The sequence below is a fragment of the Nycticebus coucang genome, chromosome 4 (genome assembly GCF_027406575.1).
Source record: "Nycticebus coucang isolate mNycCou1 chromosome 4, mNycCou1.pri, whole genome shotgun sequence".
Taxonomy (NCBI): domain Eukaryota; kingdom Metazoa; phylum Chordata; class Mammalia; order Primates; family Lorisidae; genus Nycticebus; species Nycticebus coucang.
The window spans coordinates 142,352,753-142,379,598 of record NC_069783.1 but is presented as its reverse complement, the minus strand read 5'-3'; the positions used below and the strand labels follow the sequence as shown (position 1 = coordinate 142,379,598).

At 37.3% G+C, this 26,846-nt stretch overlaps 1 protein-coding gene across 5 annotated transcripts in view; it reads right to left on the bottom strand.

Moving 5' to 3' along the window:
* The window catches only part of LOC128583199 (tetratricopeptide repeat protein 28), an 882,203-nt gene that overhangs the window by 197,102 nt on the left and 658,255 nt on the right, over positions 1 to 26,846 (bottom strand). For all 5 annotated transcript variants that reach the window (XR_008379421.1, XR_008379422.1, XM_053587214.1 and 2 more), the window contains one exon: positions 8,198 to 8,705. Coding sequence is in view for 3 of the 5 variants with exons in the window: in XM_053587214.1 (XP_053443189.1) it covers positions 8,198 to 8,705 (508 nt within the window). In the remaining 2 variants the exon portion in view is untranslated. The remainder of the gene's footprint in view (positions 1 to 8,197; positions 8,706 to 26,846) is intronic.

Below are 26,846 nucleotides of genomic sequence, written 5' to 3'. Positions count from 1 at the left end.
ACTTTAATTGAGCCTTTAGTCTAGTAACCTACTCGGTGGCAGCACATTTGAGGTTTGACTTTAAACTGCCTAAATTAGAACCATTGAGAAGGCCACCAAAAAACTACTGTCCAAACCAAAAAATGGACTTTGCACATATGATTAAAAATCTTGAGATAAGGAGATTATTCTGGACTATCCAGGGCTACAGAAATACCGTCATACAACTGGAGTTGTTTTGAGCATAAAAGAAAATTTGGCCATTTTGTAAGCCACAATGTACAAAATAATTAACATTATTTTCCCAAGGAAGACACGCTTAGAAAACAGATAGGCTACTTATTCATAAGAAATCTGAAGACTCTAAATAATTTCCACTTGCTTTGTTTAAACAAAATGTAGTTACTGAATATTAGCACATGCTGAGCACCAAAGGACAAAGACTTGTCACCTCCATCTTCTTTCTCTCTCTTCATGTCCTCAAGTTCATCCTCTGATATGCACAGAAAGTTTCTATTATGCAAAAACCTGGCTAGTGACTCAAATATTATTTTCTTTGCTTCTTTGATATAAATGTTCTACCTTCCACATCTTAAAGTACTCTTCTCCCTGAGCTGCTTCTGAATCCTCTCTACTTTCTGTAGAGCCTGACTCAGTCTCTCTGGCTGGCTTTCTTTTCTGTTTCTTAGATGTCATTAGGATGATGCCATCTTAAAACACATATTTCCCATTCTATTTGCTCATGTTACATTAAATGAAAGAAATGCATACTGGGAATATACCAAATCAAACTTTAAAAAATCACGTGCTTTCCAAACTAGTTTCTCTCCCTTCCCCAAGCTTTCCTGTTTCCTTCCAAAGGTACCACCATTCTTCTAGCACCTGGTCACAACCTCTTGCTATATAAGTCTTGACCCATTCAATGTGATATACAAATATTTTGTGTAAGGGGTTGGTTATGTACGCATATGTACTTAGTGATATGGATACTACAGAGTAGAAAGTAGCCCATACTTCCAATAAACTTTAACCCAGTACAGGTAACTATACAAGTATACAAATAGCTATTATTTATGATTGAATATTAACAGAATAAGAGAAATTTAAAAAGTGTTATTAGGGCTCAGAAAAGGGAAAGAACTTATTAAGAAGGGCTTGAAGTAGTGAATGCTACTTAGGATAATCCTAAAAAAGAGGGGTAAAATTTAGACAAGCAAGATAGGGGCATAGGGATTAAGTGGAAGAAATAGCTTGAGAAAATCTATTAAAGTGGGAAAGCATGGTCACTGTGGTGAAATCAGTGAATAAGAAAGAGCCTGGCATTATGTAAAGAATACATACACAGAATCAGCAGAATTAAAGAACAGAAAATTAGGTATGTCCTTAATCATGATAGCCTTTATTTTAAGGTGAGGACTCTGGTATACAACATATGACAACTAATGACTTGAGTAAAGCTTTAGGATGATCAGTCTAATAGTGATATGTGGGATGGAGGAGACATGGGAAGGAGGGAATGGTGGTAGGAAAACTCCAACCACACTAAGTGGCTAGGACAGGACAATGAAAGAAAAAAATTTCTATGAAAATATCTATTTGGTAACTGTTAAATTGGGAATAATCTGAAAAAAAAAAAAAAAAGAAAGAAATGACTTTAGAGTTCTAAGTCAAGATGGAATAGTAGACTGAATAATGACATCCTTCTCTCCCACAATACGTCCATGTCCTAATCCCTGGAACCTGTGAATGTTATCGCAAAATATGGCAAAATGGACTTTGCATGTATGATTAAGTTAAGAATCTTGAGATAAGGAGATTATTCTGGACTATCCAGGTGGGCCTGATATATTCACAATAGTTTTCATTGGAGGTCAGGCTGGAGTCAGGAGCAGAAGAGAAGGTGATGTGATGGCAGAAGCAGAGATTGGAAGGATGGCCCTCTGATGGAGGAAAGCAGCCATTAGAAGCTGAAAAAGGCAAAGAAACAGATTCTCCTCTGAACTCTGCAAGGAACCCGCTCTGCCAACATCTTCAAATTAGGCCAATGAAACTGATTTTAGGATTCTGACCTCTAGAGCTGTAGGAGAATAAGTTTGCATTGTTTAACACCACCAAGTTTATGGTAATTTGTTACACAGCAATGGGAAACTGAGATGGCTAGAAGGGTGGGCTGTCATCAACAGTATTCAGAAAGAGTTAATTTAGAATAAATACATTCCATGTTTGGACTCACTGACTTTGACAGATCAGCATGCAAATCAGATGGAATATCTGGTAGGCAGCTGGAAATGTGAAAATGATGCTGAGAAGAGAAAGAGGTCAGAGCGGGTGAATACAGAGTTACAAACAATTTTCACTGAAACAGTAGTCTAATGTTTGGGGAAAAAATGATAAAAGGAGATATGCTAAGAAAGAACAGAAAAGAATCAGGGAATATAACATAAGAACCCCCACATTTAACAAGAGCAATACAACAGAAAGGAGCCATTGAAAATAAAGTAGAATATCTGAAAAAAGACATAGAGGGAATCCTAAGAAAGAAGGCAGAGTAAAAAACAAAAAGCAGATTGCAGGATCCAAGTTGCAAAAAGGGAAAACAATTTATACACAGGTATGTATATTTACACATATGATTATATTGACATGTGTTTATGTATGTAGAAAAAAGGTCTGGAACGATTCTAATCAAATTGTTAATGGTAGTTAACTGAAGAATGGGACAGGAGGTAGTAATAATTTTAGGAGCGAACATCCTTTTTCTATTTGACCCAGTTTTACACTGTAAATATATATATATATAATTTTTTTTACGAAAGAAACACTTTTAGAACTTTTAAAAATTGTTCATCATTCAAAAGGGGTCAAGAAAAGCCAATGAAGAAGATACAGAAAGAGCAGCCAAGAAGAAAATGACAGTGGTGCTTCATAGAAACCTAGAGCGGAGAAAATTTCAAGAAATTAGCAGTGCATGACAAATACTGCATACTGAAATCTAGAACTGTCAAAATATCTCTCTACTCAGCCATCAGGAGATCACTATTGATTTTCTATCAGAGAACAAAGGGTACAAACTGAACTGCAATGGTTAAAAATGAATAGGAGATAGTCAGCTTCCAGTAACAGAGGAATAGTAGCTTCCCCTTTTAGAACAACCCTCCAAATAACAACTGTAAACTCTGGTGGCGGGTGGGAAGGAGACCTACCAGAAGGCCCTGGAGAGCAACCAAAGAAGTTAAAAAACAAAGAGAGGTTGAAGGTGATCCACTGAATAAGGGAATGGCATTGTCAAATTTCCTATTTTTCAAATGCCGGGGGACTTTTCTTTTCCCCTCAAAGGGCAGGGCCCAAGTAGTGCCATGTTGTGAAGCTAAAATTCAGGTAGAAAAATAGTCTACTGACTTGAAAAACCAGAGGAAAAATCCCAGACAGAGCCACATTAAGGGTCCTTGAATTCTGAATATGAACTCTACCCAAATCTCTGTATAATCCCTGAAACATGCATGCAGAAGGCAAAATCTAAGCAGCCCAATTAAAGCTAAAAGACCCAAATACAGATTTCAGCTTCCACCCACCATGGGAAAGACTGAGTTTGGAGCTTGAATTCAGCTAAGTTAACTGCTTGGTAAAACAACAACAACAAAATCAACACTATGAAGAGAATATATCAGAATCCAGTGTCTCCATAAAATATCATTCCCAGTGTGAGATATAACCCCATATTACTAGGCATACACAGAAATATTAAAATGTAACAAAAGGCAACCAATGCAAAACTTTGTGACTTATATAGAGTATGCCTTATCCAAAATACTTAGGACCAGAAGTATTTCAGATTCTAGATTTTTTTGTTGGTTTGTTTTTGGATTTTGGTCACATTCTACTTACCAATTAATCATGCCAAATCTGAACTCCAAAATTCTCCAGTAAGCATTGCCTTGAGCGTCATGTTGGCACTCAAAAAGTTTCAGACTTTATATTTTCAAATTTGGGATGCTAAATCTATACTAAAAAACATTGAATTATATGCTTTAATTATATGGTACATGAATTATATCTCAGTCAAGCTGTTACCAAAAAAGGAGCTATTAACCATATGGAATTACCAGACAAGATTTTAAAAGGAACTGTCATAAGTAAGACTTAGTTATATAAAGGGAAAAATATGAGTGAGTGCATGTAATAAATAAACACATAAATCTTAGCAGAAACCCTGAAATATTAATTAAAAGAACTAAAGAGAAATTCTAGAACTGAAAGGAACAATGCATATCTAAAATGAAAAATTGACTTGTGCAGTGAAGAATTTATCCTGCCCAATGAGAGGTCTAGACTTTGCCCTTAGCAAAGCATTTGGAATGTTCTGACTGATAACAGTGTCTTTATTTGCCTAGGGCCCTTGGCCATACCAGATAGTCTATGCTAGCTAGTGTGATTTGCTATAAGAGCTTTGGGTCACATTAGATGGTCTATGATAACAATGTGATTTATGACGAGGGCTCTGGGTCACATGGTATCAGCTCAACCTCCAGAAGGGCTAGAAACTAAGGTCACTCACACAGGTGGTCAACTATATTTATACAACCAAGATCTAATAAAAACGTTGGGTACCAAGGCTCGAATAAGCTTGGTTGGCAACATTCTGTGCCCACTGTCACCTATCATTGTTGGTGCTGTCCACAACTCCACTGGGAGAAGACAACTGGAAGCTTCTGCACTTGGAACTCTCCTGACCTCTGCTGCATGTGCCTCTTTCCTTGGCTGATTTTAATCTGCATCTTTTCACTATCATAAACTATAACCATGAGCATAACATCTTTAAAGGTGTTTGAGACCAGCCTGAGCAAGAGTGAGACCCCCATCTCTACAAAAAAAATAGAAACATTAGCCAGGTGTATGTAGTGGCACATGTGACAGTCCCAAGTACTTGGGAAGCTGAGGCAGGAGAATCACTTGAACCTAGTGAGCTATGATGACGCCACTCACTGTACTTCAACTGGGGTGACTGCGCAAGACTCTGTCTCAAAAAAAAAAAAAAAATGAAAACAAAGAATAAAAGAAAAAAGGGAAAAAGTCATAATTTTCAAAAATTGAGAAAAAAGTCAGACTATCTATATATATATACACAATTATATTTATCTACAGTCAATAAACTTTAAATAAAAAATATAGAGAAATAAAAAGTAAACGGATAGAAAAAGACGAGCCACAGAAACAATAAACATATGAAGGTGGGAGTGGGTATGTCACTATCAGATAAAGTGGTAATACCCTTTTGTCTTGAAGTTCAAAGATAAAAATAGACATTTATTAATGGTAAAAGGGAAATTTTTTCAGGAAGACAAAATGATCATAAATGAATATCTACCCAATAAGCGAGCTTTACAATGCATGAGGCAAAGTTTCACTGGATTAAAGGGAAAAACAGAGGGGGGGGGCAAGGATTTTTTTTTAAAACTTCTTCTTCTTAGCAACTGATTAAACATAGACAAAAAAAAAAAATTTCAATAAAGACAAAGATGATCTGAATGACACCATCAACTACCTTGACCTAACTGGCATCTATAGGTCACTACATCAATTAAGATCCTACAGAATATGTTCTATGACCACAATAAAATTAAACTAAAATTTGGCAACAGAGCATCTGTTAAAATCGTGAGTATTCTTAAATTAAACAGTACTTTATGAAACAAAAGGAATCAGAAATCAGCTTAGAAAATTTTTAGAACTCAATGAAAGTGAAAATAAAATATATCAAAAATTATGGGATACAGGTTAAGCAGTGTTTAGAGGAAATTTTATATATTTAAATACTTGCGGGCAGCGCCTGTAGCTCAAAGGAGTAGGGCACCGGCCCCATATGCCAGAGGTGGCAGGTTCAAGCCCAGCCCCGGCCAAAAACTACAAAAAAAAAAAAACAACAAAAAAAACTTGTATCAGAAAAAAGGAAGGGTCCATAATAACTGACCTAAGTCTGGACCTTGAGTAGCTACAAAAAGGACCCAAAGTAAATATAAGGAAGACAAGGATATAAGAGTAGAAATAAGAAAACAGACAAGCAATAGAAAAAAAAAATTAACAAACATGGAAGTTGGTTCGTTAAAAAGATCAAGAAAATTGATAAATCTCTTTATCAGAATGATCCAGAAAGGGGCCAGGGGAGTGCAGGCACATAATACAAACTACCTCCATTAGCAAAGAAGAAGGGCTTATCATTATGTACCCTACGAGCAGTAAATGGAAAATATTACACAAGTAAACAACTTTAGGCCAATAAATTCAATAACTTAGATAAAATGAACAAAGTTTTTGAAAACTACAACTTACCGAAACTGACACAAAATTAAAAGGAAAATCTGAATGGTCCAATATACACAGCTTTCTAAACTCCAGGTTCCAAGTCTTCCAGTTCATGCTGTATGCTACCACTTGGCTCGCTTTCCTGAAGTCTCTAATCTACCTTCTCATTGCTGTATTTCCAAGCCTTCAGAAGTTCCTACTTGCTAGCACATCCCTTGCCTAGTTTCACAGTAATTTACCACACTGCAGCACACTACTGAAGGCTCATCATGCCACCATCCTTCAGATATGACAACCCCCTGCCTGTGTCTTGCCATCAATGCCATCCATTCCTGGCCACATCTAACCTGTTCTTCAAGGTCCACCTAGGTCTAATCTGTAAGAAGTTTTCCAGACTATTCCCAGCCCGCAGGTTCTCCCTTCTAAAAATTCCATGGTGATACGTTATTCACATTGTCTTATAGGAAAGCCACTCTTGTGCTATTTATTAGTCTTATTTTCCCAACTAAATTATAAACTCTTTATAAGAGGGGGGCAAGGATATTTTTAAAAACGTCTCTATTCCTTAAACGCAAGTATTCCAAGATTAAGCACATAGTATGGATTCAATAAATACTTACAATCTGTTGAATGAATATAGAAACTAAAAAGGTCTTTCTATAGTTCTTGCCACTCTCTATACCAGAGGTGTCCAATCTGCAGTTCATGGACCACATGCTGATTTTGTGAGGACTTTTATTGCTTAGCTGTGATGTCAAATATCATAATAAGAATGCACATATCTTCCTTCTGCTAAGTAGCTTTTGTTAGTGTTTGCTTGTTCTATGAGTGGCCCAAGACAACTCTAATTCTTCCAATGTATAGCAGAGAGAAAAAAAAAAAAGAAGGTTGGATATCCATGCTCTAGACTCTCATTCTGATCTCAGTATCATCTGCAGAACCCTATCTAGGAATCTGCAAGACTTTCTCTAACAACTATTCAAGAAACATTTGGTTAAATAAGCAGAGGTAGAGAGGAGTGCTAAAGTAAAAGAAATAGAGATGAGGATGGCTTGGTTAGGCAGATCACATAAGGAAAAGGGGCTGAATTTAACATTCTGTTGCTATTAAAATCTGATACACATAGAATAATACCAATAAATGCACCTTCTCCTTGTCCTCTCCCCACCCAAATCCCTGTGGGCATAGACTGAATTGTGTGGCCAAGACCTGGGATGAGCTCAGGTTATACTTCCAAAAGCATCTGTACTTTTCATTCGTTACGTGCTCAAATATGTTTGGGATATAGAAATAAAATAATAATAATATCTTCTAAAAAGTAGCCAGTTACCAATTACTTATTGTTTCTTACCAACACATATAAATTCCCCAAATTCTAAATGTTTTAACTGTAACCAGGTACATGTACTATCCAAACAGTGACTGCAAATCTATCTTACTCAAATAGATCTTTTCAAAACTAATTTTGCATTTATACTAAAACTAACAATATTATTTGTGAATACACTTAATTCTGAGGGAAAAAATGCATTTTCTCTGGGGTTAATTCACCAAGAAATCCCTGTAAACAAAAAATCCTCTTGAATTCCCATTCACTGATAATTTTCTACCTCATTCTCTTTCATTTAAACCAAACATAACTTTATAGAATCATTTCATTTTCCTTCTCTCTAATTAGATAAATCTGGTTACTCTTCTCTCTAGACAGATTCAAAGGTCAGATTATTTTGTTTTTCTAGTATTTCAGACTTCTAATCCTTAGAGCACTATGATGACTCATGCCATTTAGAGAAGGTAGGCTCCCAGGAGACACGTATGAAGGAAAGATACAACATACATAGTAAGGATATTCTTTTCAATATTCACACATTCAGCTCAAGATACTGAACCAGTATCTTGCAAGCAATCTCGTCCTTACCCAGATTGGAGGATGCTCGTCCCTCTGCAGCCCGGTCCTTGAGACCCTCAGCAATGCCCAGCTGCTGTTCATGGTACTGTTTAGCCCTCTCCAAATCCTGCATGCACCTGGCAGCGTGGCCTAGGCCAGCATAGGCCCGCATCTCAATGGCCTTCTCCATCAACTCCTGTGCCAGCTCCAGCACATAGTTGTGGTATGACATGGCCTTGTCAAAGTTCCTCCGGTAATGATAAGCACTGCCCAGGTTGCTGTAGGCCCGGGCCTCTTCTCGCTTGTTCCCCAGGTGCTTAGCTATCTGCAGATGCTGCTCATGGCACTGCACAGCGTTCTCAAAGTCACCCATAGCAATGTACACAGCTCCCATGTTGCCAAGTTCTCGGGCTTCAGAAAGTTCATCTTTGGATTGCTTGGCGAGAAGAACACACTGTTTGTGACTGGCCAGTGCATTGGGGTAGTCTCCAATGGCTGTGTACACGTGGCCCAGACTGCTCAATGCTGACGAAGCTGCCTGGAGTGAAAGGATAAGACAGAAAAATGAATGCACATCAGAGATGGCTTTGGTTTGTTTCAGCAGATAAAATTTTATAGTTTGCCTGTTACTATCCAATCTAATTCCTAATGGTGTTTCTATCAGTTTTCCACAGACCCATTCAGAACCCATAAAGAGCATATCCAAACAGCCAGTCCCTAAGAAGAGGAAATGGCAGTTTAATCAGTAACTTTCCATAGCTAATCTAACAGAAATAGGTTGTATCCCATATAACCTTCATTTCAGTTCAAAGACTTATTGACATTTCTAATATTCATTATGATATTATATCTCTGTTAATACCTATTCATCTCTGTGGCATAAGAAAATGTTGAAGAAAATCAAAATTAATTATTACATATAATGGACCATAGTAAAATCATAGGAGAAATCCATGCTTGCCTCTTTCCACTCCTGGGCATTTCTCTATACTTAGTATTCTTCCAAAGCAGATAGATACTTTAATAGTAAGAGAGATGTTTACCACGATGATTGATGATTTTGGACCTAGGACTCAATAGAGGGTCTTACTCTTATTTTGTTTCTTCAAAGTAACTTCAAAAGTGCTGGTTACTGTGGAGGGTTTAGATGTGAATGAGTCTCAGAGGAAAACAAGAGGGTTACGACCTCTGTATCTCTGAATGGGGTGGTCCCCCTTCTCAGGCTTACATTTGCTCTTCAACATTTTCTTTTCTGGCCCAGAGGTTCTTCTAACCTCGCCTCTCCATGCAAGAGAGATGCTATCTTCTTAGCCCCTCTAACTGCTCACCACTCATTTATTTTTTGCCCGAAGAAAAGTACACAAACACTTTGTTGTTTTAAAGAAAATGTCTCTATGTTGGTATAGTGAACCACACAGGGACAACAAAAGTAACAAAGGAGATGTTACATGGTTCCTAGAATCTTTTCAAGTACATACCGTGTTAGATTCTAGTCTTCAATTTCTAATTCCTTGGCAGAGAAATAAAAGGCAAGTTATGCCAGGCTTCTTCTCACCTTCTTTTTCTTCTAAAAGTTGGAAGCTTACCTGTGTTTTCCTTTGAATACAAGCTGATGGTAAGAGTTAGGTAGCCCCCTTTTTCATGATGCTCCTTCTTAGTAGCATGAACATGTGATCCTGCAGGCAAGGAATCTTGCCTGTGATTCCTTCCTGCAGGCAAGGAATCTTCCCAAGGGCCTGCAGGCCAGGGAGTAACAATGAGGGGATGCTGTTCCTCCCTGAGTAAGGGTACTTCTTTATGAGATGTGTTCTATGTCTATGCATTTCAGGACACTTTATTCATATTTTATAGATATAAGTAATTTGCTACCCTATTTTCTTTGCCTATGAAATAGCACTTTCTGATCAAAATGATGGAGAGACCTTTTTTTATTCTAATGGTGCTTGCAAATAGTATATTTGCAAAGTGTCCCATATTGTTTTAAGTTGCTTTTATCACTTCACAGATGTTCCAACAAAAAGATTTAGAAACTAGAGATGAAGTAAATATTTAGAAAATGACTTTTGTTTTATGAGTGTTAGAGAGCAAAAATAATTTCATGATAGAAACAATGCTGCAACAGTGTGATTCTGGCAGAAGCAGCAATGATGTTACCAAAGAGCCCACTGTTTGGATATGTCCTGGCTTCAGGGTCCTGCTCTGAGAGCCTCTTGGAGACTGAAGTTAGGACTTCATGTCAACACACTGTACCTGGGCCTTTCTACTGCTCATACCCCACCGGTACCCCACCTCAACAATCTTCTTTTCCTCCCCAGCTACAGGCCCAGAGACTCATTCTCTTTTCCTACTTCAGTGATTGGCCTCACCTTATTCTTTGGGGTTCTTCTCTACCCAAACCTGCTTAGTGGGAACAGAGTCCACAACCCTCCCACCTCATCCAAAAATCTTTGTTGCCTTCAAGGCAAATCATAAAAGCTCTTTCACTATAGAGCTAGGACAGCTTAGAATTGACATACTTGGCTCAGATCTACCACTCACTGCCCTTTATTAGCTCTGGGATCTTGAGCAACTTAATTCACTGAGCTTTGGTTTTCCAGGCAGACATTTCTAGGCCCAAGCAGCAAGCCAGAAACTGAATGTTTTCAAACCCAACCTGTCGAATGTGTAAACTATAAATAATTCACTAGATAATTCCAAATAGTAGATCTGGTTGGAGGAAATGAGCCCTTGAACACTGCAGGGGATAGATTTATAAGACTCCAGGCAGGCACAACACCCCCAGGCGTCACTGTTCTCAGGAACTTCTGGTTTATGGCAACTCCAAATGATAGCCCTGGGATCCTCTGCTTCTGGTTCTTCATTTCTCTAAATGCCAGGGAGACACAGGAACTCATTTACTGAAACTCTCTGAACATAAGGAAAAGGAATATTTGGGCATTTCTCCTCTGGGATGTGGGGAAAAGAGGGAAGGACCACTCTGTTAGCTCTTGCGTGGCATCCTCCGGCTAGCAGGAGGTGCTGTCTGGGGCTCTTCCTGGTGTGTGTCCTAGAAGTAAGCATCTCTAGAAAGGATGATATAATTTATGAAGCACACATTAAAGCCCCTGAAATTAGAGAGGCAGCTTTATATAGTGTAAGAGTGGATTAGGATCTAGAATCAAAGGGCCTGGCTATAGAACCCTAATAAGTCCCATGTTTTATTTATAAAATGGTGCTAATAGCAATACTGTACATACTTTATAGGGCTGGGATGAGATCAGATGAACCAGGGCAGGTGAGTGCCTTCAGTAAACTGTGAAGTGCACTGTGAATGCATCACTAAAGTGTGGATGGATGGTTTATGACTGCAAGCTGGCTGAGCTGAGCTCTGTTACCAAGCAGAAGCTAGTCATGGCAACTGAAAACATCAATCATTATGAGCAAACGTCTATATTCCTATCAGTTGCCACAGGAAATAAAGTACAGTGTTTTACAGCCCCTGGCCAAATAACATGTGATGGTATTTATCAGCTAAGTGAATTACAAATTAATCACTTGTCTTTGTTCCTGTTCCTGTAGAATAAGCTTAGATCTGAAACATGGTTTCGGGCTGTTAATGAGAATCTGAAGACCTACTATCTACAGGGAATCACAGACCCAACCTCAAGCAGATGCTGCTTTTGCCACCAAGGTTCATGCTGCCTTTGTATATTAATCTCTTTGAGATTTTTGTGCTAGAATAGCAGCAGCTGCTTCCCACAGTGGAAACATTTTGGAACATCTGTATTTGAATACTAAAATGCACACAACCAGTTATGCTAACAAACTATCTGGTTAGAATAAAGTAGTGCTTTTCTCTTTCTGCAAGATACAAATTACTCATTACCTAGCCAGAGCATAATTTCCAGCTGCAGACTTAAGCAAACAGGAGTCAGTCACCTCTTACTCTGTGACCTGAATATCTAGAGAGGAATTGCATCTGACAACTTGCTTTCATGGGACATGAAGGTCAGGCAAGAAATTTACTCCTATTTTTTCAAACCACTTTAAGAATTTTTAGTTTGAAAAATAAAGTTTAAGCTACCCAAACTATAATCGCACTGATGACACTACCATTAAACATTATGTTGAAGATTTAAACATGTTTTCTTTCCATCTAGTATGTTTTTTCCTTACTGCATGTATTTTTCATGAGAGTTATATTTTGTGGGAGGATTACATCCACAGTAGTGTTATACAGAGAATTTTCAACATAATTGCTGATTGATTCACTGCATGTCATTGGAAAAATGGGAAATGTACCTGCAGCTAGTACCAGAAATATTGGTTTTCTTTTTTATTGCCCAAATCTACATGCACCGGGTATTTGCTGACAGTTCCATGCCCATAAACCCAGGTCCTAGATCAACAACCCACAACACACAGGCAGAGGGAGACAGAAAAGTAAGGATGGACACTGGAACCAAGTGCACCTGGGTTCAAATGACACAGCCTGTGATAATATTTTTGAGCCATCTTTTCCTCATCTGTAAAATGGGAATAAATTAATATCCCACAGAACCTTCACAAATACTGTTATTATAGTATTTATAATGACTCTGGCTCAGGACTTAGCACATGAAAGATACTAAAAAATTTTAGATTTCAGTTTCTCCTCCTAATCTGACCAAGATAACACCCACTTATCTTTGCTCATTTCAGAGACATGATAGAAGATGATCAGAAAAGAGACCATGAAGTTATATCACCCCTTGTGTTAAAAAGATAACACAAGACTCTTGCCTTACTGATGAAGTGTCATCAACTTCATATACTGAAAACCAGAATGTTACTCACCTTCCTCTTACGCCCTCTACTTAGGGATATTTTGGAATCATTGATGTATCCAACATATAATCTTGGTAAAGGCACTTTATTTCAAGTGGTCAAATTTTACACCAACATTGGAGTATTCTGTGTCTGATGGATGGTTGATTCATTTGTTCATTCACTCATACATTTGAGAAAATTCTCTAAGCCCAGAAATAAACTCATACACATATAGCCAACTGATTTTTGAAAATATTGCCAAGAACATATAATCTCTTCAACAAACAGTCCTGAGGAAACTGGATATCCACACACAGAAAGATGAGACACAACCCCTACCTCCCACATATATAAAAATCAATTCAAAATAGATAATACACTTAAACACAAAAACCGAAACAATGAAACCACTAGAAGAAAATATAGGGGAAACACTTTGTGACATTTGGCTAGGCAAGAATTTTTTAAATAAGACTCTAAGCACAGGTAACAAAAATAAAGGAATGAGATTATGTCAAACTAAAAACCTTTTTGTACAACAAAGGGAATTACTAACAGAATGAAGAAATAACCTACAACGTGAGAGAAAATGTTTGCAAACTATACAAGAGGTTAATATCTAGAATGTATAAGGAATTTAAACAACTCAACAGCAAAAAAGCACAAATAACCTAATTTAAAAAGACTAAAGACCTTTATAGACATTTTTTCAAAAGACATACAAATGGCTAAAAGGTGTATTTAAAAGAATGCTCGACATCACTAATCATTAGGGAAATGCGAATCAAAACCACAATGAGATACCACCTCACTCTCCTTAGAATGGCTATTATCAAAAAGACGAAAGAAAGTAAGAGTTGGCAACGTTGTGGAGAAAAAGGAATACTTACACACGATTGATGGGACTGTAAACTAGTATAGCCATTATGGAAAACTATCTGGAGGTTCTTCATCCAGCAATCCCACTATTGGGTGTATGTCCAAAGGAAATTAAGTCAGTATGTAGAAGAGATGTCTATACTCCCATGTTTATGGAAAAACTATTTACAATATCCAAGATAATAGAATCAAACTAAGAGCCCAACGATGAATGAATGGATAATAAAATTGTGATATATACACACATGGAATACTATTTGGCCATAAAAAGAAAGCATTCCTGTCACTTGTGACAACATAGGTAAATCTGGACAACATCATGTTATGTGAAATAAGCCAAAGAAAGACAAGTACTGCATGATCTCACTTATATGATAAATATTTTTTTTAAAAAGTTGACAGAAGCACAGAGAAGAGCAGTGGTTACCATAGTGGAAGGGAAGGAAGAGGGGAAGATAAGGACAGACTGGTCAATAAGAACAAAGTTCTGATTAGATAGGAAGAATAATTTCTGGTGTTCTATTGCACAGTAGGGTGTGTATGGCTAACAATAAAATATTGTATGCTACAAAATAGCTAGAAGAGAGGCTTCTGAATATTCTCATCACGAAGAAATGATAAATGAAGTGATAAATATACTAAGTACCCTGAATGATTCATTTCGCAACACAGATATGTATCAAAATATCATATTATACCTCGTAAGTATGTAGAATTACAATTCATCAATTAAAAAAATAAATTTTTAAAAAGCAAATTCTCCAGGCTTACACGAGTATAATCAACTAATCTTTAATGGGGTATATAGTACAAAGGCACTTCAGTGGAGAAAGGATATTCTTTTCAATAAATGATATTAGAACAACCAATAACAAAAAAAGAATCTAGATACAGATCATAGTTCACAAAAGTTAACTTGAAAGGGATCATTGGCCTAAAGGTAAAATACAAAACTAATTCCTAGAAGATAACACAAGAGAAAATCTAGGTGATCTGACTTTGTAGATATAACACGAAAAGCATAATCAATAAAAAAAAAATTGTTAACTTGAACATTAAAATTAAAAACTGTGGTCTGTAAAAGACACTGCTAAGAGAACAAGCAGTAAAAAGACAAGCCAGAAACTGATCGAAAATATTTGCAAAATACATACCTGATAAAAATCTTGTATCCAAAATAGAAAAACTCAACAAGGAAACAAACAACTCAATTAAACAATAAGCAAAATATCTGAAGAGACATCTCACTAAAGAAAATATGAAGATGGCAAGTAAGGATATAAAAAGATGCTCAACATCATATGGCATAAGAGAACTGGAAATTAAAACAACAGTGAGAAACTACTACCTATTAGAATGGCTAAAATCCAAAAGGACAGACAATACCAAATAACGATGAGGACACAGAACAACAGAAACTCTAATTCATTGCCAGTGTGAATAGAAAATGGTACAGCCACACGTGAAGATAGTTGGGCAATTTATCACAAAACTAAACATGCTGTTACCATATGACACAGCAGTCTTGCTCTTAGGTATTTACCGAAATGAATTGTGTGTATGTCCACACAAAAACCTGTACACCAATGTTTATAATAGCTTTATTCATAGTTGCTAAAAACTGGAAGAAAACAAGATCATTTTTCAAAAGGTGAATGGATAGACTGTGGTACATCCATATAATGGAATACCATTCAGGGCTAAAAAGAAATGGCTGCTGACCATGTGCAGTGGCTTGCACCTGTAATTCTAGCACTGTGGGAGGATCATTTGAGGCCAGGAGTTAAAGACCTGTCTGGGCAATAATGAGGTCCCGTCTCAACAAAAACTTAAAAATTACCCAGGAGTGATGTTGCACACCTGTACTCTCAGCTACTCAAGAGGCTGAGGCAGAAGGATCACTTGAGCCCAGGAGTTTGATGTTAGAATAAGCTATGATGCCACCACAGTAAGCTATGATGACACCTGGTCTCAATCCTGGGCAAGAGATGGAAACCCTGTCTGAAAACAATTTTTTTTAAAATTAAAATTAAAAATTATTGGGCCAAGCATGTTGGCTCATGCCTGTAATCTCAGCACTCTGGAAGGCCAAGGTGGGTGGACTGCCTGAGCTCACAGGTTCCAGACCAGCCTGAGCCAGAGTGAGACCCCACCTCCAAAAATAGCCAGGTGGTGTGGTGGGCACCTGTAGTCCCAGCTACTTGGGAGGCTCAGGCAAGAGAATCACTTGAGCCCAAAAGTTAGAGGTTGCTGTGAGTTATGATGCCACTGCATTCTACCAAGGGCGACAAAGTGAGAGTCTAAAAAAAAGTTTTTTTAAAGGTCTATCAAGACATAGAGGAAAACTTAAATGTATATTGCTTAGTAAAAGAAGCCAGTCGTGAAAGTCTATCACATGATTTCAACTATCTGACATTCTGGAAAAGCCAAATACATAGAGAAACTAAAAAGATCAGTGGTTAAAGAGGGGTCAGAAGAGTGGGAAGGGATGAAGGGGGTGCATAGAGAATATTTAGAGCAATGAAACTATTCTGGATGATAATGTAATAGTAGATAATTGATGTTACACATTTGTCAAAATCCACAGACCTGTACCATACAGAGAGTGAACCTTATGTAAATTATGAACTTTAGTTAATAATTATATACCAATATTTGTTCAATTGTAACAAATTTATCACATATAGTGCAAGGTATTAATAATATAAAAAACTGAATGGTGGACAGACAGAAGATATATAGGAACTCTCTATACTATTAGCTCAATTTTCTATAAACTAGAGCATTTCTAAAATGCTCTGAAAAATAAAGTTCTATTATCTAAAAATAAATAAATAAATTGGAGTTTTCCTCATTGGGGAAATGGGTAATTCTAGGCAATGGAAACAGCATGAGGAAAGGCATATGACAGAGTGTGTTAACGATGGGAGAGCAAGAAGCCATTTACACCTGGGGGCAGGGGTAGCGACTAGAGAGGAGTCTGGAAAGTCAGGGCTGCCCATCCATCAGTTTTTAAAATCTGAAGCACTTTTCATTATTATTTTCTCCATTTGTGTGATAAAACTAGCCTCAAAGAGATAAAGTGGCATCAAAGAGATAAAGTGGAATGCCTAAAAGTACACAATTAATAACAGCACGAGGCTTCAGATCCATGTTCGGTCCTGTGCACATTTGACTACACAGTGTAGCCTCTATTGATGGATTTATAGTCCACCCAAGGGACAAGAGGAGCCTCAGAAGGTTTAAGGTTTAACTGATATGATCATTTGTACTTTCACATATTTCTATGAGGTAGATGAAAACAGGTAGGAACAACAACAAAATGCTATACAAAATAGTAAGCAATTAGAATACAATTAGGTATATTTTAAGAGCTACAGATACATGGGGTGGTCTTTAGGGAAATTCATAATTTCATAATGACTTCTCTCCTTCCAGGCAGATAAGAAGGCACATCCCTGGCTAAAGTCAGGTGTGGGTGGCCATGTGACTTGCTGTAGCTACTAAATGTGACTATGCCCATGTAAAGCTTTGGGAATTAGTACATACTTCACCACATTTTTTCTTCCCTTGACTGTTTTTGTTCATCTTCAGGCTGGGCACAGTGACTCATGCTTGCAATTCTAGCACTTTGGAACACCAAGGCAGGAAGACTGATTGAGGCCAGGAGTCTGAGACCAGCCTGAGAGAGACCCTCTTTCTACAAAAAAATAGAAAAATTAGCCAGGTGTGGTGGTAAGCACCTGTAGTCTCAGCTACTCAGGAGTCTGAGACAGGAGGATGGCTTGAATCCAGGAGTTTGAGGTTGAGTAAGCTGTGATGACACCACTGTATTCTGGCCCCAGGCGACAAAGACCCTATCTCAAAAACAAGGTAAAAAACAAACATGGCAGAAGAGTGGGAAATGATGAAGGTGGTACATAGAGAATATCTGATCCATGGCAATGTGGAATGAGGAACCTGGCTTTTGAATGAATCCAAATTTTATAGAACAAATCTTTTTAACGAAGGGATTTGTTCGTGTAAAGTTTGGATGTGGTAGAGGGACCATACTTGGGGATCTGGACAGCCACATGTTGGACCATACTTGGGGATCTGGACAGCCACATGTTGGACCATACCTGGGGATCTGGAGAGCCACACGTGGCTTTGAGGCCGTAGGTTCCCCACCCTGATTTATAACATGACCTGGCCAATCCTGACCAATACAATACAAAGCATAAATTTATAATCTCACGCTTTAGTCATCATAATTACAGTTAACACTAACCAGTGGTTCATTTATGGGCCAATTACTAAGGTTTCTGGATGATGAAATTTTAGGCATTTTTAAAGAAAAAACAAATCTCAAGAGAACTGGAAACTAAAATCGGAGACTTGGCTAATCTTTAAAAAAAACCAGTGTTAATATGGATAGTAATTTATCCAAATTACAAGCCTATTCAGGGAGATTCGATAGCTACCCTAAAGTAAATCTTTAGGAATAGAAGATTGAATTAAGTTCTGTGGGGTTTAGTCTTAAATGACATACTATTTAATAAGCATATTATAACCTGAAAATTTAAACTTCATCAGCAACTAAAACGATGAAGTAGTTCTAAAAAAGTTAAATGAGTCACAAACTTTTAGAGGTACTTATTCAATAGAAAACCAACTTGACAAGAATAATCAAAGAAATTTTATAATCTATATTGTTGAGGACATTGACCATGATATCATCCGATGTCATCTTTATAAGGAAGATTAAAAATTTTCTTTTGGATCTCAGTACTTCCACTATGGGGCTCCCATAGCTTTATCTTAGGAAAAATGTCAATCATTTAAGTGGTCATGTTCACCAATTTGGGCCACTAGGAAGCTTATGACCAGATGCAGAGCCTTCCTTCAACAACCAAACAGAATCCAAAAATATGTGCAAACTCTGCCCTAATTCTAGCCTATGATCTGACATTAATCCTCTCATTACTCTGATCTCTTCCCCTTTAGGATTTTGTGGGAACAAATCCTTCTTGAATTAAAGTAGAAAAATCAATGAAACACAAACAAAAAACAATTAAATATTAAAGATCTCAGTAGGGAGAAATGTTCCTCAAAGGGATCTCTAAGAATGTGAACTCACAGCCATGGCCTACAGACAAAGAAGAGGCTTAAATACCACACAATGGGGAAAATTTTAATTACATGATCTTCAACAGTCTTAAATCATTTCCATGCTACACATGCTTAATAACTGGTGTCAGGTTTATTACTATCAATCTAACCAGTTTGTTCCAATGCCTAAACCTAGGGTTGCAGGAACATTTTGCAATTATTACTATAAAGAGTGGGTTATGCATATGTGAATTCTCTTCTTAACGGACTAGTTAGAAAAGTTGGTTTGATTGTATTACTCTGAGCTTAGAGAGCTGTTAGTGATACTTACAGCTTCTTCATGGTAACCTGTCAGCCTTTTCTAATACTGCAGGAACAGAGAAGGTTTCAAAATAATTATTTTTATCAAAATTATATTAGGGTTGGAAAAATAACACAATGTCACAAAGATCTATTACCTAGACCTAAGAGTTGCTATCACAGGTGATAAATTATTTATAATGTCCAGCATTAATACAGCAGTGTTTTCAAATCAAGAATTTGTAAATGTACTTTACAGATGCAAATTAACAGATTAAAAAGAAAACAAGCTTTCTGGTATGAGAAACCGGGATGACAGATTAGCTATTAAGAGCAATTTATAGGTCACAAGATATGAAAGTTGGCAAGAAACACTACCTCTGCTGGCTCTATAAATAGTAAAACTGCATTTAGTTTCCCAGAGGTATCCTGTTAGACATTTTAATTATACCATAAAAACTGCTGGAATTTATAATGATTTTATTTAAAAATAAAAAACTTGATGCTCCATGTAAACCTGATGTAATACAACAGGCATCTGTGCTATGTGCAGTAAATGCCAAGTTGCAGCCCGTGGAAGAGAATATGCTACTTCCTCTTGAAGGATTATAAATGGTGAGCCTAATGATAAATATCAGAGGAAAGAAATGGTATTCCCTGACATCTCCTCCAGGTTACTTAAGAATTTTCCTTCTTCTTTCACATCCTGATACCTTCCATTGCATCCATGCTATCCATCTCTTCGTTCTTTGTAGCTCTTTGGTCACAAAATGATGACCAAGTGACACTCTGGAGTCTTGGTAGTTTTATTAGAGAGTTGAATTTCACTGGGGTCAATTCCCTCTCTCACATTAGTTAAGATCATTTTTGGAAATTTCTGTCCCATTCTCAGTTTCACTTACTTCTTAGTTTTATTTGGGAAAGTGGAAGGCAGATAAAGCAGTCTCATGTAAGTTTTCTATAATACAATTCACTCAAGTTTCTCATGCAATAATTTCACCTGGGTTAGGAAACATATTCTAACATAATGCTATTTTAGTCCAATCAAAACAGTTCCTTTCTGCACTTGCCAGCTAAAATGAATTTCACTGGGCTATAAAATAATGTTCTATAGGGGGTTGGAATGTAGTCGATCACCCTTCAAAGACAGTACACTGAATCATAAAATCTGGCTGCTGCTGGGCAGGATATAATGGAGAAACTCAGGGAGAGAGATGGAAAGCACACATGTGCATGAATGCCCATATGAGAGGCAGAGCAAACAATCCTAGAAGGAAGAAAGATTTTTTTTAAAAGGCAGTTTATTTGTAGAGGACAGCAGACAACAGTTTAAACAAGAAATCTTAAATTGGATGGAAAGGGATCCTCAAGGATCCCAGAGAGATGTTAAGAAATTAATAAACAACTGAGAACTTCTGCTTCCACCCAAGAAGGAATATCACTATAGCCCTTCCCTATCCAGGACATCTGTTAATGCAGGCGGAGACTCCTGAAATGCATGGCTTCTGAATGCTCAGGAACAAATGACCCCAAATCTCAGCTCTCTGTACTTTCACTCATTCCAGTAGATTCAACCTCTATCCTCTGTTGGATGATTTCAAATCCAGATTTTAGAACAAGAGACAGAGAATTTTGGAGCTAGAACAAGCCTTATAGAGCACCCAATCCACTGTTTTTCAAATGTTTTTAAGACAAACTATAGATGTGTGTGACTGTTGTGATTAAAACTATAGCTATGGAGGTTAATTTTCACAAGGGCCTACATTTCTCACTAAACAGCCCTTAAGGGAATCTGTGGCACTCGATAGGACTCCCTAGACCAGAATTTGAAAACCACTTAATAATAAAACCCCTCAATGTCTTCAGATGTAGAAACCAAGGCTAAAAGGGGTCAAATACCTTGGCCAAAGGTCCATCAATGACCAGCAAAGGCAGGATCAGAGCTCAAGGTTTTCAGACTCCCAGCTGGTAACCTTCCTCATTCTGTTTAGCTAACATTTCACCAGGCCATCTCACAGTCACTTCGAATCAAGTCCTCACTGCCTTTGCTGAGTCTCCCCTACTTTTATAGCTTTATATTATGATTATAAAAAGCAAATGCTATCAACATTTCTTCCAAAAGCTAGTCAAAATCTCAGCATTATTATTTCCTTTTCCCAATCCTTTGACCCTCTTATTCAGCAATCCTCTAAGACCAGCTTTATTAGATTCCTGAAACTATAATTACAATAGTTTTTATTTAATAATCTTTAATGCCAATTATTTATACACAAGATCCATTTAGAATTCTTAAAATTTTATTTTACATTTTAAGTATTATTACTTAAAAATTAATGTGTAGCTCTGCACCTGTAGCTCAGCAGCCACATAACAGCATGGCTGGCAGGTTTGAACCAAGCCCGGGCCTGTCAAACAACAATGAAATCTACAACCAAAAAATAGCCGGGCATTATGGCGGGTGGCTGTAGTCCTAGCTACTTGGGAGGGTGAGTCAAGAGACTCGCTTAAGCCCAAGAGTTTGAGGTTGCTGTAAACTGTGACACATGGCACTCCACTGAGGGCAACATAGTGAGACTCTGTCTCAAAAAATAAATAAAGTGTTAGCAGATGAAGTCCATAATATACTTTAAAAACATATTGCTATGCTCTCTAAAATCCTACCCAGCTATTCAGTGACAAATTCAATGGCAAACTTAGATAACTTTAATCAAACTTTAGTTATTTTTCTAACAACTACTGATTTGTCCCCTGAATAATAATGGACTTAATAACCAAACAGTAATACATTGATTAGAACTGCCTAGGTTGCTGGGTGTGGTGTCTCGCACCTGTAATTCCATCAATGTGGGAGGTTGAGGAGGGAGAATTGCTTGAGCTCAGGAGTTCGAGACTTGCCTGAGCAAGAATGACACCTCGACTCCTAAAAAAATGGAGAAACCCAGCCAGGCACCGCAGCGAGTGCCTGCAGTCCCAGTGGCTTCTGGAGGCTGAGGCAGCGGGATGCCCACAGCCCGAGTCTGAGGTTGTGGTGAGCTATGATGCCACTGCACTCTGCTCAGGGTCATAGAGTGGGACTCTGTCTCAACAACGATGAAAAAAAAAAAAAAAAAAAAACTGCCTACGTCTAAATCCTGTCTCTGCTGGCTACTCTTCCTTAAAGAATTTTCTTCCTCTGTCTTTGTTTTCTCATCTGTAAAATGCAGGTAATGATATCTAACTTATGGGATTGTTACGACCATACATTGAAAGAGCTTAGAATTGTGCATGGCATATAGCTAGTATTCAATTACTGCTAGCTATTTTTATAGATGCTAAATACCAATTTGAATAAACCAAGCAATTTTAAAGTCATATATTTATATTGATTTAATCCATTTTGTACATTTATTTAAAATTTAAATGTTGCCAACAATGTAGAGCAAAAGAGAGTGTTGTCATAAATCGTGGTCAGTCATCAAAGCATTTATGTCCAAAAGTTTAATGAGCTTCTGGTCTTCCAAATCCAAAAAAGAAAATTTCTAGACCATTAGGATCGCCTCCTATGCTTGAACCTGGTCTGAGTCTTGGGTGCCCTAGATGAGTCTATAGAACACAACAAAGTGCCCATGGCAAAAAGTGTGCTAAGATAAGTGCTCCATCATTACCATGGCAATGGCTGGAAAGCTGTTCCAGAGCAAACAAGTATCTTATTTAATTTTTAAAAACTGGAGGACATTAGGTTAAGTAAAATAAGCTAGGCACACAAAGATAAGTATCATATGTTCTCAGTCATATATGAGAGCTAAAATAGTGGCTTTCATAAAGATAGAGATTGGTAGTTACCAGAGGCCAAGAAGAGTAGTGGGGAAGGGAGGAATTAAGAAAACTTGATTAATGCATACAAAAATACAGTTAGACTAAAGAAATGAGAACTAGTATTTGATAGAACAGTAGGGTGATTATAGTTAAAAATCATCTATTGTATATTTCAAAATAGTGAGCACAGAATAATTTGAATGTTCCTAGGATAAAGAATAGATGTTTAAGGTGATAGATATCCTAATAACCCTAATTTAATCATTACACGTTATACAACTGTATCAAAATATTACACTACATGTACCATGAAAATATATACCTATATTATCAATTTAAAAATAAAGTTTTAAAAATGAAAAAAAATTAAATGTACCAAATTAGTACTCTCCTTCTTCTCCCCACCTGTCACTGTTTCTTTGGCACAGAGATTATTTGGGCATGTAAGCACATAAATATTTCTTTTTGGAACTCACCAAAGAAAAAAGACATTATACCAAGACCTTAAAATGGAACATGATATGTTTACCAAAGAAAAATTAAAGTTTTAATTAAGATCCTAAATTATTTTTCTAAAAATTAGCTTAACTTCCTTGGTTCTAGTGCTTGTAGAAAAATTAGTTTACCATAAAAATGTAGTTTATACTAATAGATAAAAATTCAAATTACAAGTATGGTCAAATTATTTATCACATTAATTTAAAATTTGTTCTTTGGTGGTATGCTTGTTTTGAATGAAAATGAATACTAAAAAATGTGCTAAGCTTCAAAGGAAATATATTCTAAACAAAAAAGGAAATGATTCATACATTATCTATTTAACGTAATAATAAAAGATAAAGGATGTAGGTGAAGGGAAGTGGAGCACAGCATGAGATAGATTAGATGGGAGCTTCCTAAAGCCAAGGGCTGTTTTATTCATCTCTGTGACTTCACAATCTAGCATAGTGCCTGGCACCTAGCAGAAGCTCAACACACACTTGAAGAACCAGACTGCCAGTTATGGTACTTTTGGTCTGCATAAAGATATAAAAGAAGAAAATCACATCCTCTAAGGTAAGAATGCCAGAATGAATGTACGGTACTAATACCTTTCACCCTCTAGGTCTCCTTAAGCAAAATTCTAGTACACTAAAATTCACCCTTGTTTACTTTCTCCTACAACTGCAAGAATTAGAACAGGTGTTTCTATCTGTCCTTGCTATCTGTCCGCATAGATAGAATCATGGTCCCTCATATCTGTTCTTGTTCTACTATTTGCTACTCATCCAACCAGTCATACTCTTGCAAAGATGTATGTAATCTATTCCTTTTACCTTTTTATTGTGCACATCAGGTCTGAAATGATTAGACAGGAGGTGCTATTATTTTTGTTATAATACTCTTTTTCATTATAATTACGATGGTAGCCAAAATCAGAGTCTGAGAAAATTAGTAGAATATAGATTCTTTCTAGGCATAATTAAAACCTCTCTTAAAAAATACATATATAATATAGAAGTGTGACTTCTATTCATTGACAGCCGGGCATATTTCATAAAATTGAAGTTTCCATCAATTATAGGAACTTTCCAAAATGTACTGAGAATAAAGGAAAAAAAAATTCTGATTAAACAATGACAGTAGGCTTATTTATTGATAAGACCATCCTGATGTCAGATGTATTAGAATGCTAAAAAATGTGTATTTTAGGTGGGGTGGTGCAAGAAGGTAGACAAGAAGGATTGTTCAGCTCAGCTATGTTAGAATGACAGGGGAAAAAGAGAGAATCCAGCCATACCTGGGACAGGGATTTTTATCCAGAGTAGTAGCTCAGAGAGCACAGCAAGGAGGTGGTAAGCTGGATACAGTGTATGATCCACACTTGTGGAAATCTGATGAATTAGGCAGGTGATTGCCACCAGCTAGGACTGGCTGCCCCTCCCCACACACAAACAGACACCTGGGATGGGAAGAAGCCTTTCTGGAATTTTCTGGGGAAAGCTGGGCATTGAGTGAAAAGGTTGGATGAGTGGGCAGCTTAAACACCATACAGCAACCAGATTTGAATGCCGGTTGGACTGGACTTGCCAATTGGTGGCTGGTGAGACAGCCATACTAAGACAGTTTCAGTATCCAGGGGTCTGCAATTGTGGGAAGGTCATGAGAAGGTCTTAGCAGGGGCCAGAAACATGGCCATCTTAATTCTGCCCACTGGGATAATAATTCCATTATTAAACAGGCTGAGGGACTGTTGCACTCCACAGGAGCTGGAACCAGGGGGCAGTCTGAGGCCTGCCCCTGATAGATTCTTGTGAGCTTTAAGATCTCAACCCCACAGGGTCTCAATGCTGAGGAAACAATCAGGCGATCACCAAGGGCAGCTACCTTGGGAATAAAGACCATAGAGGTTGCTGGATGTGCTGTCTCCTAAAAAAACCATAGCACCACCTGGTGTCCCAGTGAAATATTGCAACATACTGTCAAGAAGAGCAAGGACTTCTGTTTAAAACAAAAGAGGCAGTCAGAAGTAAAAGGAGGACAAGGAGGTAAACAAGAAAGAACACATAAGGAGAAACCAACAGAAAAATTCAGGCAACATGAAAAACCAAAACAGAGCAACTCCCCCAAGGGACCATAAGGCAGCTACTGCAGAAGACTCCACATATAAAGAATTAATGGACTTGACAGGGAATTTATAAAACAATAAAAGGAATGGATGAGAAAATGGATGACAGACAGGGAATTTAAAACATGGATGATATAGACAATAAAAGGAATGGATGAGAAAATGGAATTTTATGTCCAAAAAAATTGGACATAAAAATATACAAAGGATATGGTGGAGCTTAAGGAAATGAAGAATATCAGGGAATGTAAAGATGCAATATAAAATATCAAAAATAGACCATGGAGAAGAAAGAAACTCAGAGCTAGAGGATAAAGTTTTGAGTTAACCCAGGTAGTTACAGATGCAGAAAGAGAGAGAGAGAAAGAATAGGCACTTAAAGAATTACAAGCCTCCGTGAATCATTCAAACATATGAATAATAGGGATTCCAGAAGGGGAAGAAGATTGTTTCAAAGGAATGGAAGGCCTACTGGAGACTATCATAAATTTAAACTTCCCAATTTTTATATCATAAATGCAAACTTCCCAATTTTTATATCATAAATGCAAACTTCCCAATTTTTACTAAAGACCCCAACACACTCCTTTCCAATGGATATTTAAGCCCAGGTCATCTCAACTAAAACAGAGCCTCTCCAAGACACATTGTAATGAACCTGTTCAAAGTCAAGATGAAAGAAAGAATTCTGCAAGCAACTCAGAGTAAGTGCCAACTGACCCACAGAGGCAGAGCCATTAGGATGATAGCAGACTTTTCAATTGAACCCTTCCAAGCCAGAAGAGAATTTTTGTCCACCTTCAACATTCTTAAACAATTTTCAGCACAGAATTCTGAATCCTGCTAAACTAACCTTCAAAACTGGTGGAGAAATCAAATCTTTTGCAGATATACAAGCACTAAGGAAATTCACCACAAGACCAGCTCTACAGGAAATACTTAGACCTTTTCTCAACACTGACCACCACAATGGACCACCAGCTAAGAAAACACCCAAAAGCTAAAGGTCAAAACTTAGCTTCTACAATGGTGCAAAGGAGAAAACTATACAATGGACTTTCACAAAATAAGATGAATAGAACTCCACCACACTTATCCATTCTCTCAATAAATGTTAATGGACTGAATTCACCACTGAAGTGGCACAGACTGGGCAATTGGATAAAAAAGCACAAGCATATGCTATCTCCAGAAGACACACCTAACCTTGAAGGACAA